The following is a 20468-nucleotide window of genomic DNA, read 5'->3' as shown; positions in this document are numbered from 1 at the left end:
TTTTTCATTTATATTTATGTAATTATATTAATCTTGTTATTTGACCTTGATATAATTCAGTGTTATCTTTTAACGAATATGGAATTAGTCATTACACTTTTGAGTTGCAATTATAAATATTATTTTGGCTCGCCCGCGTGAAATTCAGTTTATCACAGATAGACTTACCAATGCAATTGATCTATGAACTCAATATCATTATAGTGATAGCCCATTATGATATTTTGGTATATAAACAATATTACTACAAAGTTTGCCTAGCCATTTTTTACGTGAAAGTGTAACAAACATCTACCCACCTCACAAATATCATCATCATCTCAGCCATAGGACGTCCACTGCTGAACATAGGCCTCTTGCTTTTCATGTTGCCCGGTTGGTAGCGGCCTGCGTCCACAATTTTCACATCTATAATATTAGCAGGTTACATAATTTTGTGATTAATATGCTATTTTTTAAAGTTACACGAGGACATTGTAGAAACCAATAGGTACTCTCATAGGTACCTACCGTGTTTGACGCAAATAAAGATTTTATTCTTATTATTTTTCTTAAAAAATACCTTTGCATTTACCAAAGTACAAGTACCTATGTACATTCTGATACAGCACAGAACAATTTTATTGATTGAATATAAAAATACCATAAGTATTTTTCAGGCTTATGTAATGCCCAAATGCCAAGGCCAAGCCTAAAATACAAGGTGGGGCAAAAGTAGTCATCCGATGTTCCTGTACAGTAACTTACAACTGAAAAACTTTAGTTCCAGTAAGGTCAATATGTTCAGGTGGGGATTCTTGGATGGCTCAAACTTAGAGTGCAAGTATGGTTTTGTTCCCCAGTCGACGAAGCACATGATGTCGTGCCCTCGTGCCCAAACAACTGCACGCAGGAAGATTTCCACCAGCTCGCACTAAGCGTTTCGACGACTCGTTTATAATGCGAACAGCTAGGGGACTGGAATTCGCTGCCTGCTGCTGTATTTCCTGAACACTATACTCCGGGCGTTTTCAAGGCGAGAGTGAATATAACAGGGCAGATATGTACCATCCTAGACTGCATCTCACTTAACACCAGGTGCGATTGCGGTCAAATACCTGCCTTGTCTAGCATTAAAAAAAAAGATTTTATGAAGGCTACTGACAACGGAGTTTTGGGCTGACACTGTGTAGGTATGTTGTCGACACGACAAGAAGAAGAATCCATTAGATTGGCCATCAATCGAGAAGATGAATCACACAAGTGGCCGCCGTCAGCATTTCTGACCATGCTGGCTCTTTTCGGCATTTGCCATCACTTTTGATTTCATCACTTCATTCATCAGATGCTTTCATGTTTACGTAAACACGAGACTTCAAAAAATTTCACAAAAAATGTCTGGTACGGTCAAATCGGGTGATCTTGGCGGCCAGTGCAAATCGCCAACACGATGGATTAAGCGACCCGAAAATGCCTGTTTCTATTTTTTAAGACGAGTCTTAATACACACTTTTAGCTTGTTCACTGGCCAAGTCACTGGTAGTTTTCATATCGTAGGGAAATCACTACTAACACAAGCATAATATTATGTTCAATACAAATTACTAAATATTATTAAAAAACTGCACACTTTAATACAAAGTCATTAACAAAATTGCTAATAATAATACGTTCAACCTGATACGACTTTCTCATTCATCTGAGTTAGGTTTCAGATTAGATTCAGAGCTCCGGTAAGTATTATGCGAAATTAACTGCCAAAGTATGGCTTTCACTTTCGACTAGTAGAGTTGTTTTTCCGAATTGTTTTTACCTTTGGTATACACATAAAAATAAGCATGCAAAATATTGTTTCGCCTTGGACTCGTAGACCTGGTGAGCTAATAACCAAAATTCTGCTTACGCTTAAACTTTGGAATGAAAAAACTTCTGTCAACCTCCTTTTGTTAGTAATAACCTTTGCGTATTCATATTCAATAAAAAAACAGTAACTCTTGGAGTTTTAGGGTACGTATTGGCAAATAAATTGAACCGACTTAAATTAAAAAATAAGGTGTAGCGATTCTTCACATACATTATTGTTATTATCTTCTCTGTATTTAAAAAAAATATGTATGAGGCTAATGCCTATTGGCTACTACGATTATTACACATAATTTCGTTAATTATGTGATTAATCTAAACTTATTCCATAATTTTTATCTAGACTATCTATACAGCATGTCAAAAATCACAGGCCTACCTTGTTATGGGACCATAACATATCTCATGTTAGAAAAATAATGATTCGTGGTCGCAGTGTAAAGTGTAAGCAGGCTACCACTCGGTGGACTGACGATCTGGTAGGTATAGGTCGCCGGAAGCGCCTGGAAGGGGGCAGCACAGGACCAGTCTACCTGAAAATAAGGGATGGTATATTATATTATTTGGAATTTCATGTTTGTAATTAAAAAAAGTTAATAGTTCATAAGTTTATTTGTTTCTTAAGTTTTGCTTCATGTGACAGCTTTATGCTTCACCTGTTATTTAATTAATTGTATTTTTCTTTAGACAATTTCGTTCCTCTGACTTCTCCAGATTTTTAATTCCGAAATTCGGAACCCTGAATCACTCTACATCGAAAGAAGGCTATATATTCAGAACTAGCGGCCGCCCGCGACTTCGTATGCGTGGATCCCGTTTTACCACCCGTTTCGTAAAATCCTTTCTTAGCAGATGCCTACGTCATACCTGCATGCCAAATTTCAGCCCGATCCGTCCAGTGGTTTGGGCTGTAGATCACTATGTCAGTCAGCAGTCAGTCAGTCAGTCAGTCCGTCACCTTTGAGTTATATGTATTTAGAAGATATCATTAGCCCAAATGCTTGCTAACCATAATGACTCTAACCTGAATGCATGAAATAGAAAATTAAAATAAATAATGATTCTTTCATTTCTCACAAGATTTTGCCAAAAAAGTACACATCCCAAATTGTAGAGCATGAAAATATGGCAGAAATGGTACGGAACCCACGTAATTATTATCAGACATGCTCGAAGAAGTGTAAGTTGCAATAAAAACATGCGCAAGCACATAGGGCACCCATATATCAAGTTCGCTTGTAGCGGTAGACATTAAGATAGTATTATTTTATAAATAGTATTTATATTTATAGTTATAGTGTTAGTTGTGAGTTGGTGGTTCGGGAATAAGTGGTTTTTAGAACTTTTGGTAGCCAAATTTGGGAAGTAAGTAAATATTTTTTTACAAAAAAAAAAATTAAAAGAAAAAAATATCTCTTCACAAATGCTGAAAATTCCTTCAATTTAATTTTGAGTTACTATTTTCACAAAAAGTGTTTGGTGAACTGAACATGACAGTGAAATCCGGATCGATTTACCAAAACCGAAGTTGATTATTCCTGAGTTTAAAAAAAAATCTTAACGCAATTTTACAATAAAGTTCTTAAACTTAAGTCCTTATAAATATTTTTTGTCAGTTTTATTATGTCTCTAGTCAGTTCACCATTCATAATAAATAATAGCTGTCGATTATAATGGCAATTGATTTAGACAATTTGTGAGCACGATACTATTGGAAAAGTGCAAAAAATAGTTAAAATTAAATTTACTTAGGTATGTGTTTAACTTTCTAAAATTTTTAAATTTCTCTTTTATTTTTCTTTCTTTTCATTTTGACATGTCGCAATTTCTAACATTCTTAATCGTATTTTGGTGATTCTTGTGCAAAATAACAAATGTCTATTATAATTATGTAACCTTATTTTTTAAACAATACAATATTAAATTGTACATACGAAGGTGAAGTCGCGGGTAAATGTTAGTATTGAAATAATTAGATACAGTGAATAGTAATAACATGAGAAGTGTGTTAAGTACACATAATAGGACACATGTTTTTCGCTGTTTCAGTACTAATATTGTAAACAATGGAAGCAGTGGAACGAACAGACGGGATCAAATTCGTTTTCGCACGAAAATGTAAGTGCTTTCTTTTATTCATCATCATTATGGGAACAGCTAGGGACTGGAATTCGCTGCCTGTTGCTGTCTTTTCTGAATACTATAATCCGGGCCTTTTAAGACGAGAGTGATAAGAAATTACAGGGCAGATAATGTACCATCCTTAACTTAACATCAGGTGCGATTGCGGTCAAAGACCTGCCTTGTTATGCATAAAAAAAAATTCAGCCACAGGACATCCACTGCTGAACATAGGCCCTATCCCCAATGACTTCCATATTGACCGGTTGGTAGCAGCCGGCATACATTCGTATCTTTTATTTACCTACTTACTAAAACTAAAGTAAACGAATGTGAATCATAGTTTTATTTAAATTTTGTTGTTGTTTGGGTTATTGTGACCTCAGGCCTCAGTATTATAATACGCGTAGTAAAGAAAAACTTTGACGAGTGTATTTGTCTTCACTACTTTTTAATTACCTACCTTTATATTAAAAGAATAAAGTAAAACCATGTTTATGTTCGCCTAATGTTAATATTTTTGGCATTGAAGTATAAATAAATAAATAAATAAATAAATAACCATATGAATAAACAATGTTTCATCATCTTTGTAAACAGTTTATAAACAGTCCATAAACATAGGTGATGAAACATTGTTTATGATACATGTTATCGTGCTCCCCGCTATGAGTGGAGAGCAAGTGTGGACGGCCAAGTTTCAGAAACCTGTGTTTATGTTAAACTTGTTGCACACTAGTCATAAACAAAACAGTTTCTCAACAAATGTTGCCTAATGAATACATGGCTTTAGAGTCTTGGACGGAGGTCAGCACATCAAGCTACTCTACTGGGTTGCCTCTTAAATCTGAAGTCTCGCTGACGTTAGACGTCTCAAAAACAACATTACTGCCACTCTCATACATAGGTACAGCTCAGTTCAGCTAGACCTATAATTTCAATCAATGTGTGTGTCTGTTTTCTGTTTATCATCATCATCATCATCTCAGCCATAGGACGTCCACTGCTGAACTGCTAGAAAGCATTGAGGGAGCAGTCGTCCACTGCTGAACATAGGCCTCCCCCAATGCTTTCCATGTTGCCCGGTTGGTAGCGGCCTGCGTCCAGCGCCTTCCTGCTACCTTTATGAAATTACTTTGTGTCTGTCTATATTAATATTAAAATGTTTATCTTTCAGTCAAAGAAGTGGACGAGTACCCCCTTTCGGACTCCCTCCCTTTCTTAGTATGTCTAGTCGCAGCATATTTACTGTTTGTCAAAAAAATTGGCCCCGACTTTATGAAGAATCGAGAGCCTTACAAACTCAAAAACACGATTTTAGTCTATAATGCCATTCAAGTCGTATTGTCAGCAGTATTCGTCTATCTTGTAAGTATATTTTTTTTATTTGTCTTTATTAGTTAATTTATATATATATATATATATTTATTATTCGGCATGTGACGATGCACAGCATCTGGTGAGAGAGATGCGTCTACTTCCGGTGTAGTTTTTTACCATTTTATACCTTAAATGACGTCATTTCCGCAATTATTTAATAGGAATTGATTTGACTTACTTCCGTTTGCCGCCATTTTAGTCACCTGGGGGCGAGCTTGCTCGGAGTTCTTCATAGCGTCTTTAACTTCCAAACTAGCAACATCGTAAGCAGAAACTCTGCTCAGATTTTTACTGAAATCATTTATTTCTCAACGTTCTTATACTAAGTTTAAAATTAAAAAGTGCAATTGACCGCGCGTGTGTGACCGCGAACGACATGTACGTGATGGTGGTTGGCGCCAAAGGGGACGAGTGTCTTCCGGACGACGAGCAGGTGGACCCAGAGCGTCGGATACCGGAGAAACTCGGACCCCGGCGAGATTCAAAACGGATGAAACGAGGTACGTGGGATTCTGATAGTTTTAACACTCTTTTCGATCAAATGAGCATTCTCGCGAATCTCTATATTGTATAAATAGATTGAATAACGTACCCACAACCATCTTATACAATTCTAACGGCGGCCCCGTCAGCCCCAATCGCAAACATTACCAATCAAAATACGTTGTTAGCATCACCACAATCGAACGATAACTCTTTCTGGTACGAGTTTCTTAATAAATACCCCTTTAAAAAGGCTCATTGTGCTCATAAAATAAAGCACCTACAAATGCTTTACCACATCAACAAAGCCCTTTAAACTACAACTATTAGTAGACTGGGCGGCCACCCCCAACACTGAGCCAGCTTACAGCTTGAATTATTAAATCCTAATGTTTTTTGCAAATCAAGAAGCTTAATAAGTATGACAAAATGTGCTAAGTGCATCGAACATGTATACTTCTATTTTGCAACAACATATAAATTGTAATGTGACATGCAATAAACGTTTTTGAATTTGAATTTGAACATGTCACGAGCGTATCCTGGGTAAAATGCCTAATAAGCATTGTGCGAGGAGCACCCTCCCAGTGCTGGATTTTTGTTCGGCAAAATCACCCTGTGCTCGTACTGGTGATATCTAAAAAATAATCCGACCTTGGTTCTCTAGCCGGTCATTTCAAGCAAAATCAAAACATAATAATAATTATCTTTATTTGCTTAGACTGATTAAATTAGTTCTTACAAATCGTCAAATACTAATAAGTAACCTTTACCTACACATCTTATTATCTTTAAAGCAAATACATAAGCCTCAAAATAACTCCCTTCGATTTAGAACAAAAAGCCAAGGATTCCAAATCAGTCCATTCACCTCCAAGCCGGTGCTTGCCCCTGCACCTGCAACGCCGTGCTTTATTCAGCGTCTCAACACTCTTGACTGTCTAGCGCTGACCAAATAAGAATAGCAAAGTCAAGTGACTTTCCACTCAGCAAATTCTACGGAGGCTGCCTTTGAGCGTATCTTAGGCAGTGGTAGGCGTCATCAGACTGCGGAGATCAACCTGTTACCTGACAATGGTTCCAGGGATGCGTCTGCCATTCACCTCCAAGCCGGTGCTTGCCCCTGCACCTGCAACGCCGTGCTTTAATCAGCGTCTTAACACTCTTGACTGTCTAGCGCTGACCAAATAAGAATAGCAAAGTCAAGTGACTTTCCACTCAGCAAATTCTACGGAGGCTGCCTTTGAGCGTATCTTAGGCAGTGGCAGGCGTCATCAGACTGCGGAGGTCAACCTGTTACCTGACAATGGTTCCAGGGATGCGTCTGCCATTCACCTCCAAGCCGGTGCTTGTCCCTTCAACGCCGTGCTTTATTCAGCGTTTTAACACTCTTGACTGTCTAACGCTGACCAAATAAACCGAAATGCTGAAATTACCAGATAAGGCACCGCTCAGCATGAGCCTGCTCCTCACAATATTCCTTCGCAAGAAGGACAGACCAAACAACCTATTCTATTAAACGTCCTAATCAGTAGATACAATTATGTAAGTATTGATCCGATCTGAAGTAGTTGAATGCTAAATTCTAAATCTGGATGCAGATACCGATCACAGAGACACCGCCGGCCTCTCCGCATGTCTTGTCAAGGTACCCTAAAATTATCAATCTCTCGTTCTCTACTGCATACCGAAAAACATTGACATAATCACAAACTACTTACTAAACCTCGTCACCTTTGACAAACCAGACGAGACAGCAACTACTAGAACGGAAGGTTAGTGTGTAACATTTTATCTTCTGGAACACTTTAAACCTTGTCAATTACGTGAACAGTAACTCAGGTTCAACAAGTCGTCATCTCTAAGGGTGTTGTCGGTAAATACGAAATCTATACGACTCAACAAGTGCCTATAATGGTAAGCTTGATCTCCAGTGAGGGCTCATCACAACTCGACCCCACACAACCGATCCAATACACAAGACTCCAGCTCAGCATCTCTTAACAACCATCTGGATGTCTACAAAATATCAGAAATCATAATCAGCGATGGGGGATTTCTCATTCTTTCATTCATTTCATGTGCGTTCACTAATTTTGCTATCGGACAATCAAAGCATAGCCTATACTCGAAACTAAGGGAGGAAGGGGCACATTCAGAGCCTCCATTGGAACTGTCTCTCTAACTTTTCAACTTGAAAAACATCACCTCCTTCCGGTTCAGTCTGGTAAAAATAGCTCTGACAGCGTAAAATATTATCTCCCAAGTCGATTCAATCAATTTTATCTGACTATCTAGGTCGATTTACGGGGAAAACAACCTACTTAGTGGCATCTCCTGGGTTCAGATCCAAAGGTAAATATTCCAAAAGTTCGGGAAACTGGATATCCAGAGACCCCACAGAGATTCACCAGCAGCCTTTGCAACGACTTCAACCAGGGCGGCTATGGTGGTAAACTAGGCTAAATCTTTGCTGTCCCGTTTCTCACCACAGCAAAAGGTACCTGCTTAGCACCTCGAAGTGACCTTTCTGGCTTTTCTTAGCAGGGCTCGAGGCCGACCCTCAAAATACAGAATCTCCACCACGTTCTTACCACATGGTGACCTCCACGTCAGGATCAGGTAACATGTAATTTTTTAGTATGTTGAGTTGGGGGTAATAAGGTATCGTTCCTAAAACATACCTGGCAAAAATCCACTTTAAAAACTTATAAAATAACCTGGCCTTGGTGGTTAAACTAATGGCCTAAGGAAAACAGTCGTAGCTACATACTTACCTCTTGAAGCTCGACAGCAAGATTTATCTGCTAGACTAAATCGTTTATCTACTCTTGTACTACCTTTATGCCCTGTGGGTCTCAACAAAATTCACTTTAAAATCGCAAACCAGTCGAAGGATGGTCGATTAGCCTTCTTTTTTCTATATGAAGTTATAACGTATCCAATTTTCGATTCGATCAAAAAGTGCTACTTATCTAGGGGGGCTGGTATTACTAATCTAAAACTATATTAAAGATAACTTTAATTTTCTTACTAAGCATAAAAGCTTAACTAATTTCACTTCCTGATAAAGGCCTTAAACCCAACAGTGGGTATCTAAAATGTGACCTTTACGAGGCTTCTCGCAGACTAGCTTATGTATATTTTTCTCCTACCATCTACATCAGCTGCTGACATGACAAAACATAGTCTCACCTGAATAATTTCAAGATTAAGTTAATAAACCTTGACCTACGAGTAAGTTCGGCACCGTTACGGCATCATACAAACAACAGGGAAAAATGACAGCAAATCCCAAAAAACAACATAGGTATGCCCTTGCTACGGTTGCGTAAGTTACTGGAATCAGGCGAGCAGAGGCGAACAGCGGAATATAATAACATATTATTTATTTATTTTTCAACACCAAGTAATACTAGGAATCTACATGAATAAAAATAGTATAAAGGTTGTTGGATTTAAAACCTCTCCTGGCATTGTTGACTTCGTTGTGGCATCTTTAATTTGGGTTGATATTTAGCCATAGATGAAATTATTTGATGAGATATTGGCGTAGGCAGAACAATAATAGCAATATTATAAGGCAGTCACTTTTATTAACTGATCTACGACCGATACACCAAATAACATATTATTTAATTAATAACTTTCAATCAACAGATCTAAAGCATGTTGGATACTCTTCAATCACATCGTACGCCTGTATTATAAACTTATGTTGATGACTCGCATGAATCTTACTGCCATGCGGGCAAATTATATCAATACACACTCAATCTGCATTTTAATGAGGAAAGAATTTCTGAATTCAGTTCAGTAGCTTTCCAGTTAATTCATTTCAAACATACAAAAGTACAAGCCCTCCTACTTTGTGATATCAGTGCTGCTCTCACTGGGCATTTAGAACAAAACATGTTGATACCCTGAAATTAATCATGTTCTAATCTAGTTCTGTTACAGAAACTCGAAAACTTTCATCACATAGCGCCATTGGTAAGTAGTCACCAGGAGCTAATAAACAAGTCTCTCACCAGATGCTGTGCATCGTCACATGCCGAATAATAGTACAAGTTTTACAAAACAATAAAACTTGTATTATTGAGCAGAGACGATGCACAGCATCCCAAGAAGGCCTCCTGGTGAGCTCTCTATGAAGAACTCCGAGCAAGCTCGCCCCCAGGTGACTAAAATGGCGGCAAACGGAAGTAAGTCAAATCAATTCCTATTAAATAATTGCGGAAATGACGTCATTTAAGGTATAAAATGGTAAAAAACTACACCGGAAGTAGACGCATCTCTCTCACCAGATGCTGTGCATCGTCTCTGCTCAATAATACAAGTTTTATTGTTTTGTAAAACTTGTACTATTTTTTAAAATTTGGATTGATACTACATCATTTATTACTATAAAGCAATTTAGCTTACAACTATTTACTACGTAAGTGGGTCTAAGCTGCTTAACTATTCTAAGAGTAGTTTGTTGGAAACCTATCTCTCATATCAACCTAGGCATTCGTTTCAAAATTATGTACGAACTAGCGACCGCCCGCGACTTCATACGCGTGGATCCCGTTTTATCCCCTTAGGGGTGGAGTTTTGTAAAATCCTTTCTTAGCGGATGCCTACGTCATAACATCTATTAGCATGCCAAATTTCAGCCCAATCCGTCCAGTGGTTTGGGCTGTGCCTTGATAGATCACTATGTCAGTCAGTCAGTCAGTCACCTTTGAGTTACATAATATTTAGATTGCAGAGTCAAATAAAGTGACATAAACGTGCTATTTACAGTCATTTATCGCGCTACTGAAAGGTGGATTATTCCCAAAACAATGCTGCGAAGAAGACCCTGAAATTAGAAAAACTGTAAGTACATAGTATTTATACTTACAGGGTGACCCATTGGTGGGTGATCAAAAAGGATTGATTCTGCTGCTTAAATGCAATATCCACCAATGGGTCACCCTGTATATTTTTAATTCAACCAACAACATTCGTCTCACCTCAAATCCATTGCTGGACAGTTTTCTCTCAAGGGGTTTTTGTCCAGCAATAGGGGCCTACTGGCCCTACTACTCCGAAACGCTATTTTAGTACTTTCTAGTCTATCTGTCACCGTCGCTAATGCTGGCACCTTGATTAAAGCGACAGAGATAGCAACATTCAAAAACCGCAGTTCCGTTTGGCTCTGGCAGAATAGAATAGGACCACTACCACTTTTCCAGTGGATTTCGTAAAAGGCGACTATGGAACGAATATGGGAACATTAGACCCGTCTGTCCAGCGAAGATTTTGCAGACAAAAAATTGCCTGAGAGAATTTGCCTGCTAGAGAGAGCCAATCTCCTGCAGTGGAGACTAGATGACCTGATGAATTAAGGATATTACATGCTACTGAGCGTTTTTAAACTAAGTTGACAGTGTCTATGTCTTTATCATGACAGACTTTAGCTAATGAAATCATAATCATTGTGATTCTAATTTGTCTTTTTTTGTTCTAGATGTTAAAAGCAATGTTCATCTACTTCTTGGGGAAAATTTCAGAGCTTCTTGACACGATTTTCTTTGTTTTAAGAAAAAAATATAATCAGGTATGTTACTTTACTATTTTTGAGTTTTAGTTGTCACCAAACAAAATTATTTTGTACAGTCCTGAAGCAGTGGTAGGGTTAATACTGGAACGTGTAAAAGTGCTTTTTTAAAGCCTACTTACAGAAATAAATGAGTTTTACTGAGTTTTTTACTGAGTGAGCCACAGCTCTAGCTACACATTTCCGTTTTTGCTCTCGCTCTCATTAAATAGTGATTCTTTGCGATAGATTTGATCATTTGCATGCTGGTTCATATCTGGCGAATGTGTCCTGCTTCATTTCATTATGTAACATCTAATGTACCACATTCTGCAAATAAATAGTTTGAATTTGAATTTGAATTAGAACGAGACGACACGACCGGAAAGGTAGATGAAACTGTGGCCCATAGTACTAGTGTGTTGAAGTGTTTTTTTGTGCCAGTTGTTAATAATATCTTGATGAGATTAATTATGAAACATCACTTATTAATTTGTACACTTAACTCTCCAAAACAAACTATACCTATTAAGTCTGCTTGCACCATTTCTTTCGACGAACTATAACTACATTCTCTAGAAAGTGTGAATTCAGTTTACAAAATTTTGACAGGTGTCATTCCTTCACGTCTACCATCACGCGTCAGTCGTGATCGGTACGTGGATGATGTTCAAGTACTCGGTCAACCAGACCGCAGTCTACGCCGGCTTCATCAACTCCTTCATCCACGTCATCATGTACTTCTATTATTTCGTGGCTGCGTTGGGACCTCAGTACCAGAAATATCTTACGTGGAAGAGGCACATCACTTCTTTGCAATTGGTAAGTGATTTATATTTTTTTGAACGTTTTACGAGTTGAACATTGAAGTTTTTTGTTCTCTAACGTTATTTAAGATATTTCCAAAAAAACAAATACGCTATTTCGAATGCCACACGACGTGGTAATTGCTTTTATAAAATCAAAATTTAGCAGGACTGATAGTGTTCTTAACGCTGACAGGTTGGTATTTTTTGTATGTACTATTACAATTTTGGTGCTTAGTAAATATTAAGCACTGAGTTTTTAAAAGTCAATTCGTTTAATTGATCTCCCAACACCAATGATGAATTGAGTTCTAGGGAGAGCCATATTTATAAACTCATTCGGTAGTTAATTCTGAGTTATATTGATTTTGACTACCGCTTTTTTGTATGATTATGATTTTATTTTAAAGTGGAAGTATTTTTTCAGATCCAATTTGTGTCAATCCACCTCCATCAACTAGCCAGTATCTTTTTTGGCAGAGAATGTACCCACTCCCTAGTCGGCATTCTCTATGTGCTTCCCTCGACCATATTATTCTTCTATCTTTTCTATCAATTTTACAAGAAGAGCTACAATAAACCCGCTGTTAGCCAGAAGGAATCAAATGGTACAGCTCAAGAAGACACGAAATTTTCTAAAACTAAAGATAATATCGTTGCTAATGGATTAAAAACAAAAACCAACTAAATATTTTACTATATTGAATTATAATTATGCTTTAATTGGAGAAAGTCTGATTTCTTTGAATGTCACGGTAGAAGTAAAGAGAAATAAAATATCAATATTTTAGTATACTTTGTAGTTGATTCTGTAAATAAAGCGCTTTTTTATGACTTGACCATTTTGTTTAATATTAACTTACGCGGCATGCGTGTGTACAATGTGCGTACGTGATTCGTTGACCCTTCTACAATTTACTATTAACCACAACGGGGAATTAGGGCTACATCTGATGAAGAGAGATGTTCAGACCAAAGGAAGCGAGCTTCACGCGGAATCCTCAACCACAATGGAACCAGCCTACCTCCAACTGCTGTAATATACATAGCAATGCTTTCCTTATGGGGAGATAGATGGTAGTAGATAGCCAGGCAGGCTTAGAAGAAGCCCCCACTGGGACCGACCTCTGGGTAAAAGTGGGACTTGGTACATACACAGTTAAATATTGGGATAAGTTGAAAAAAATCACAATCCCGTCTGTTTCTGATTATAGACAGGTTTTTAGGGGAGAGCTCCCTTTCAAGTGAAAATCGATGAGATTCACGAGTAATATGAAATTGAGCAAAATTTACGAAAGCCAAACTCGAGATTTATTAAACTTTCTGCTACATTGACGTAGTAGTTGTACAAATGTTGACTAACGTCAGTATTACGTTCTATTTTTAATCAAATTCAATACACGTGAACTTTCACCTACACGTTCACAACATGTTGTTATTCAAAGTTAAAAGTATTAGTTATTGTTATAAATCAAACGTCGCTGTAATGTATTATTATGAGGATTTCAATAAAATCTCATAGGTAGAAAATAGAGATTCGAAATTAAACTCTTAGGATGGTAACTTAGAGTTTTTTATCAAACAGCCTAAGTCTTTAATTTTCATTGTTCTTTTTGATAAAACTTCATAAAAAGATCTTGGTTTGAAAATACGTAGATAGTGCAGCCAATGGTTTGGGATCAGAAAAAACATGGCTGATTTTCCGTGAACTTAAGTACTACTCTATCTAATGCAAACAAGTAAGTTATAAAAGTAATAATTTTAAGTGCCTTGCAAAACTTTATATGCGCATGAGCTTTTTTAGACATATTAATTTTTATGAGTTTGCGAAACTCTCAAAGAAAGTTCTTTGAGGTTGTCAGATGGCAGTGGCGCCATCTGGAGTTGCCTTTGCCTGTGCTTCCTTATGTATTTACAAAAAAAGAAAAAAAGTATTTAAGTATGTATAAATTCGTTGCCTAGTAGTAGTACCCATAATACAAGCTTTGCTTAGTTTGGGACTAGAAGTGTAGTGTAAAATGACCAGGGATATTTATTTATTTATTACTTACAACCCGATCAAGAGAACTGCGCACCTCGTTGTAATGCGACTCTCCCTCGCACTCACCCGCACACCTCCCTGCATTCGCCCCATCCGTACCAGTGTCAATGTGACGTCACGGATGCCAGGTGCGCAGTTAACGACCAAATTGTATGTATTATTATGAGGCATAAATTGATGATACATGCTTTTAAATTATAACACGCAGTTTTGTTTTTCCTGCGTACTTTAGAAGTACCAGTTTTGATCATCATTGCACTGTTTTTAGCCAGTCTTTTTTATAAAATAACAAAGTTCATGTTTATATTTTCGTCTTTGTATCAGATTTAACTATTTATGAATATAATTTTTAATATCATAGTAGTATTTTTTGATACTCATTTCAACCTAAGTGGCCTAAAGCTTGCAGTGGCCATAACCATTTAAATACAGCTTTGTGTATTTACCATTCTGCATGATTATTTTAAATGCTTCTATTGTAATGCGTGAATCATAATCTGGTGGATATTGAAACCATTTATCATTATTTTTTAAGTAATTTTATAGAGTTAATTGACACATTCAGCCAAATAATGTAACCTATAGTTACCAACTGTGATGTACTACTGATCTAATAGCCATATCAGTACAAAGATGTTTAAATCACGTGATTCCTCATACGATCTCCAATTCTTTTTGGTTTTCTATTTTTATTTTCTCTATTAAGAAAACATACAGCTTACAATATAACACCGGTAGCATATAAAAATAACTTACACAAGCCTGCTAATTTTAAATTGAAAACATAGACTAATGCAATACTTACAGCTAACTGAACATAATAAGACAGTGTTTTTAACGTATGTTCAAAAAACACTGTCTTCTTACACTAGACGACAATGCTATGTTTTTTATACATCTGCTTGCGTTTTTTATTTTTTGGCAATGTTATGTTAAATGAATGCAAGTGAGGGCGGTTACTTATTTATTTACCTTATACAGGGTGTCCCAGAATGGATGAATCAAACTGCTAGGGGAGGTAGCTCTACTAATATACTATCCCTAAAAAATATGAAAAGAAATAAAACGCATAAGGACACAATTTTTTTTTTTAAAGTGACAATAAATCAGCTTTGCCTAAGTATCTGGTTATAATTGCTGCGTTTGGAGTTTATTTGTACTTTTTTCTTACTAATATTAATTGTACATGATCGCTTAGTTTATCTGTAAACAAACTTTTGAAAATAATGACTAGATATAGAGTTTAGATCACTTTATTTAATTTAAAAAAAAATCCGAACTCAAATTTTTTTTTTCATATTTTTTAGGGATAGTACATTAGTAGAGCTACCACCCCTAGCAGTTTGATTCACCCATTTTGAGACACCCTGTATAGCCTAGAGCTTTGCATGGGGCTTAGTTAGACCTTTTTTACAAACTAGATGATTATGTTTTAGTGCTTGATTTGGTTGGATAAGTTGTTCGCAATGTATTATATTATGCATTCAGCATCACAAAAATGTAAACAGCACCGCAATAATTTCAAACAAAAATACTTTATAGTCGCACAAATATTAACATGTATGTAATAATAATCATGTACACATGTACTACATTTTTGTGCCGCTGAGTGTATTACAATAATATTATTATTGTGTGACAAAATTTAGCGTCGTACAATCACTTGCTTAAGTGATACGAGGCTTGATTCGATCCGTATAGATTTTTTTTACCGGATTGAATTATGCGCTTGGGTTTGATCAAGTTTATTATTGGGTTCTCCCGCTGAATTAGATTATCAGCTTACTGCAAATGACAAGGTCTCTGTCACACAGATGGCTTGAGTGCGGCGCGATGCGAACGCAGCGCGCGTTTCCGTACAATTGTATAGTCGCCATGCTGCTAGTTTTTCAATCTACTGTCAATTTGTATGGAAAGTGACATCGCTGTCAAATCGCACCGCACTCAAGCCGACTGTATGCCAGAGCTAAGTAGAATAATTATTAATTAAAATTTTTTTACAGCTCCAATTCGTGACTGTGGCGATGCATCAGATCTTTTCTCTTTTCTACACAAGCTGCTCACACAGCGTCATCGGCATTATCTACGTAATATACTCGTGCATATTGTTCTATAAATTATTCTCCAACTTCTACAACAAGACCTACAATACGCCGAAGAAGGTTACTATAAATGGAGCACAAAAGGCAGAATCCAGTAAAGAACAATAAGGATAGAGACTATACCGATTTGAATCTTCTGTAAGTAGATATCGTCTTTTATTTTAAATAATCCATACTGTCCTGCAAACATTATTTTTTTCTTGACTGTAGATAAAATATTAAAATATAATTTAAGTACCTACCTACAAACAGAAAAAATTACAAATTTTAGAACCAAAAATTTAATTAATTAAAAGTAATGCCAATCTTTTGGGGAGGCCTTTGTCCAGCAGTGGACGTCTTTTGGCTGAAACGAACGAACGAATGCCAAAAGGCTGTTTTAGACCTTATTAATTTTGATGCCCATTGTATAATATTTTCGATATATTTAAAGCTTTGAGAGTACAATTTGTACATTTTTTATGGTTTTATTTAATCTCTGTCCTTCATTGAGCTGTCCACTAAAATCAATAAATTGTCACAATTTAAATCGTGCCAATGGTCATTATCCAATTGAAATAAGAATATTTAAAAATATACAAAAAATGAATAGGTTCATAACAAAAGATAAATAAATCATTTCCGTTGAACATTAATTTGTTTTTGATATTAATTTTAAAGCTCACATCGCATTCAGCTAATTTCTAAAACTTGTTGTTATGTTCGCGTTATGTTATGTTGTTGTACATTTAAACAAGTATGTAGGTACCTATTTACTTTTTACACAAAAAAAATTTGCGAATGTTTTTGTTAGGTACATAGAGCATCTCTATTTATGAAAACAATGTAAATCCTTGAACAAATATAACCCGAACAAATACGTGTTGACAATATTGTTCGCATCAAAAAAACTTAGTTCATGTTTCACATATTGTTTTACGTTTTGTAGCAAAAAAAAAATTAGAAGAAATTTGGAGGGCACCCCCAATACCCCCATGTCCCTCATATCTTATTTTTTAAATTATGTCTATTAAGCTTTGCAGCTACTTGTGTGTACGTATTATTCTATGAACGAAGTAAATTATCCACGGGTGCGGATAAAAATAATTAAAATATGTATGAAAAAAAAATTAAGTTACAGATTCTGAATCGCTCCTAAAAGTTTGGACACTGATTACAAGTTCACTCTGTACTTATTCGTCACCGTAGCGCTCCTGCACACGACGCCGCTACCGCGCCGCCGCCGCGCCTACGCCGCGCCGCGCCCCTACACTGTTCATACGAGCCGAGTAAAGACCGCGCCGCGCCGCCACCGCGTTGTCAAAGCATAATTTCGCTAGCGGCGCGGCGGCGGCGCTGCAGCGGGCTTCACGCGGCGCCTATAAACAGTGCAAAGGTGCGGAGGCGGCGGCGCGACGGCAGCGCGGCGGAGGCGTCGTGTGCAGGAGCGCTAAATTATGTTCGTTGTCATCATTTTAACCTCAACCCTCAACATGTTAACGTCTGTCTACATACGTCATCCATTCTCGGCTCATGATCACGGCTCAGGTCTCATTAGGTCATCTATTACATATTAATATTGTTTTTATGCAAGAAATTGGCAGGTAGTTATGTCATCCAACATGCCATCGCGCATTAACCAAGTACCTAAATAGGCATATAATTATGATAACGAAATAGGTATATTATATTACAATGTAACAATCTAAACTGCTGAGTCGGGAACAAAGACATTTATACTATTCTAAATCAACATCCGGCAGTTCCCGTGGTTCCCGGTAGACGCCACCGGGCCGATAAATAATTAATCAGCGCAGTGATGGTATGGGACATTAGATTTAGAGTAGGCGCACACCGTTAATTTTTCGTCGGCCGATAGTTTAGTGGGGCTGTTGATCAGTATGGGCATGTATGGCAGTGCGCACACTACGCCGATTCGATTTGGCCGATTCTTCATACAATTTGAAATCGGGCACAACTATCGGCCAACTAAAAATCAACGGTGTGCGCCTACAGTAGTTAGGCTAGTACCATTCAATCGCTGAACACTTAGTTGTAATTTTTGTACTTTATTATTTAATTAAAATCATTGAAAGTTTAAAGTAGGTAGTAGTTTTTTTTATAAAGTCTGCTCGCCGCACAAACTTAACTAGGTAGGGGAGAGGGGGGCAGCTTTGAACAATTTTCATACTTTATTGAATATCTTCCAAATTTGAATGATTTCATTAATTTTTTCTTCCTAGATAGAGGTCATGGTTATCACACAACAAAATAATGATGTTCTTCTTAATTATTCATGAACGCTTATTAAGATATTTAGATTTTTGCACAGACCTGTAAACGTTCAAAACTGCCCCGTAGTCGGGGCAGCCTTGAACACGCCTGGGGCAGTTTTGAATTAGTATTTTTTTCAATGAAATAAAACTGAATATTTATGAATGTGTATTTTTAAAATAATTAATAAACAAAATTTTAAATGATCAGTGTCATTTGGGATCAATTTAACATGTTTATTTTATTTTACATCACTCTGTACAAAGTAACACAAAACTTAGCGATATTATTAAAAAAAGTAAATATAAGATATATCAATTAACTAAATACTAATAAACTTTCTGTTTAATGACACATCAAAGACAAAACTGCATAATTTAAAAAATATCAATCAACTACTAAAACTAGCTTTTGCCCGGACTTCACCCAGCTTGAAATTTTATCTGTCACAGTAAAGCAATCTGCTTATTTTTTATGTAAAAACCTTCTACGAAGTATTAGAAAACTTAAGGTTTCATAATACCACTTAAAAAAGAAAATTTATAAAGTTCAAAGGTGCCCCAACCATTTCGTTCAAAGCTGCCCCATGGGTATATTTCCAGAAAAAAACATAAATTTAATAACGGAACATACTTTTATATCGCAATTTCTTATCAAATCTTCATTGAAACTATTTAAACTTCCATATAGTAAACAAACCACTCACTATTTTATAAAACTACGTCCACAAAATCCTTAGAACCAAAATAAAAAAGTGCGAAATTGGCAGTCAAAAACAAAAAACCACTTTTGCCGGTTAACCTACAGTTAGATATTAAAAATGAGATGTGATGGCTATGCGCATCAGTGCTGGCAATATAAATTATGATTTATACCATTGTAGCCTAAACCAGTGATTTTTAAATTCATTTGTTCTAAGCTGCTCCTGTCCAAAGCTGCCCCCCTCTCCCCTACTTAAATCTTTAAGTAAATATTTACAAAATGTATTTTTGTTTCAGAACCACGCGCAGACAGGAAAACTAATGTTTAGGCATTATAATTAATACTAATTATCATTAAGTCACGTGGATTTTGTGTAGTTGTACGAGTATAAGAAGTTATTTGACTGCCTAAAGCTGTGTAAAGTATAAGAGGAAGATTGTTAATTTTTGTAAGGATGGATTGAGAATGGATTATAGAAAGAAATAAAAGTTGTATCTGGTAAAAGCATTTTATTTAATTGACTGAAACTCCTAAAAGTAAATAAATAAATATCCTTGGACATTTTACACTGCGCCGTTAGTCCCAAACTAAGCAAAGCTTGAACTATGGGTACTAGAACTAGACAACGGATATAAACATACTTAAATACTTTTTTTTTGTAAATACTTACATATACAAAACACCCAGACCTGTTTAATTCATCATTTCAATTTCTTCGGGAATCGAACCCGGGACCCCTCGGCATAGCAGTCCGTTCTGAACCACTACATCAAACGGCCGACTATAAATATTATTAGATAAGTCCCTTTAAATATTTTATACCATTAAGAGTAGGCGCACACCGTTGATTTTTCGTCGGCCGATAGTTTAGTTGGGCAGTTGATCATTATGGGCATGTATGGGAGTGCGCACACTACGCCGATTCGATTTGGCCGATTCTTCATACAATTTAAAATCGGGCACAACTATCGGCCAACTAAAAATCAACGGTGTGCGCCTACTCTAAAAGAGACATAGCGTGAGGTTTCGTAAAATTACATTATCTATTACTACTTTATGTAGGTACCTACATTACCTGAAAGATACAAAGAAAATGCCTTCTAGATTAAAAATAAATATAGCCTTGTATCGACTGTATTGAGAAATAAAGTTCCAATTATAAATGCTATGTG

General features: G+C 36.5%; 1 protein-coding gene across 2 annotated transcripts; it reads left to right on the top strand.

Moving 5' to 3' along the window:
* Positions 1–3059: 3059 nt before the first annotated feature.
* Positions 3060–19800, top strand: LOC135088463 (very long chain fatty acid elongase AAEL008004-like). Of its 2 annotated transcripts, XM_063983288.1 has the most exons (8): positions 3061–3207; positions 3892–3960; positions 5141–5331; positions 10615–10689; positions 11324–11413; positions 12005–12214; positions 16243–16479; positions 19593–19800. In XM_063983288.1, exons 2-7 carry the CDS (start codon positions 3909–3911, stop codon positions 16447–16449), a joined length of 825 nt encoding a protein of 274 aa, XP_063839358.1. In that variant the 5' UTR covers positions 3061–3207; positions 3892–3908; the 3' UTR covers positions 16450–16479; positions 19593–19800. The 2 variants fall into 2 exon arrangements, with proteins under 2 accessions (XP_063839357.1, XP_063839358.1); XM_063983287.1 differs by lacking the exons at positions 16243–16479; positions 19593–19800 and adding an exon at positions 12626–13037 and having other exon boundaries at positions 3060–3207.
* The last annotated feature ends 668 nt before the right edge of the window (positions 19801–20468 follow it).

This window comes from Ostrinia nubilalis, chromosome 4, assembly GCF_963855985.1.
Source record: "Ostrinia nubilalis chromosome 4, ilOstNubi1.1, whole genome shotgun sequence".
NCBI classification, from domain to species: Eukaryota; Metazoa; Arthropoda; class Insecta; order Lepidoptera; family Crambidae; genus Ostrinia; species Ostrinia nubilalis.
The sequence above is the reverse complement of the archived record's forward strand: the minus strand, read 5'-3'. Positions and strand labels throughout refer to the sequence as shown.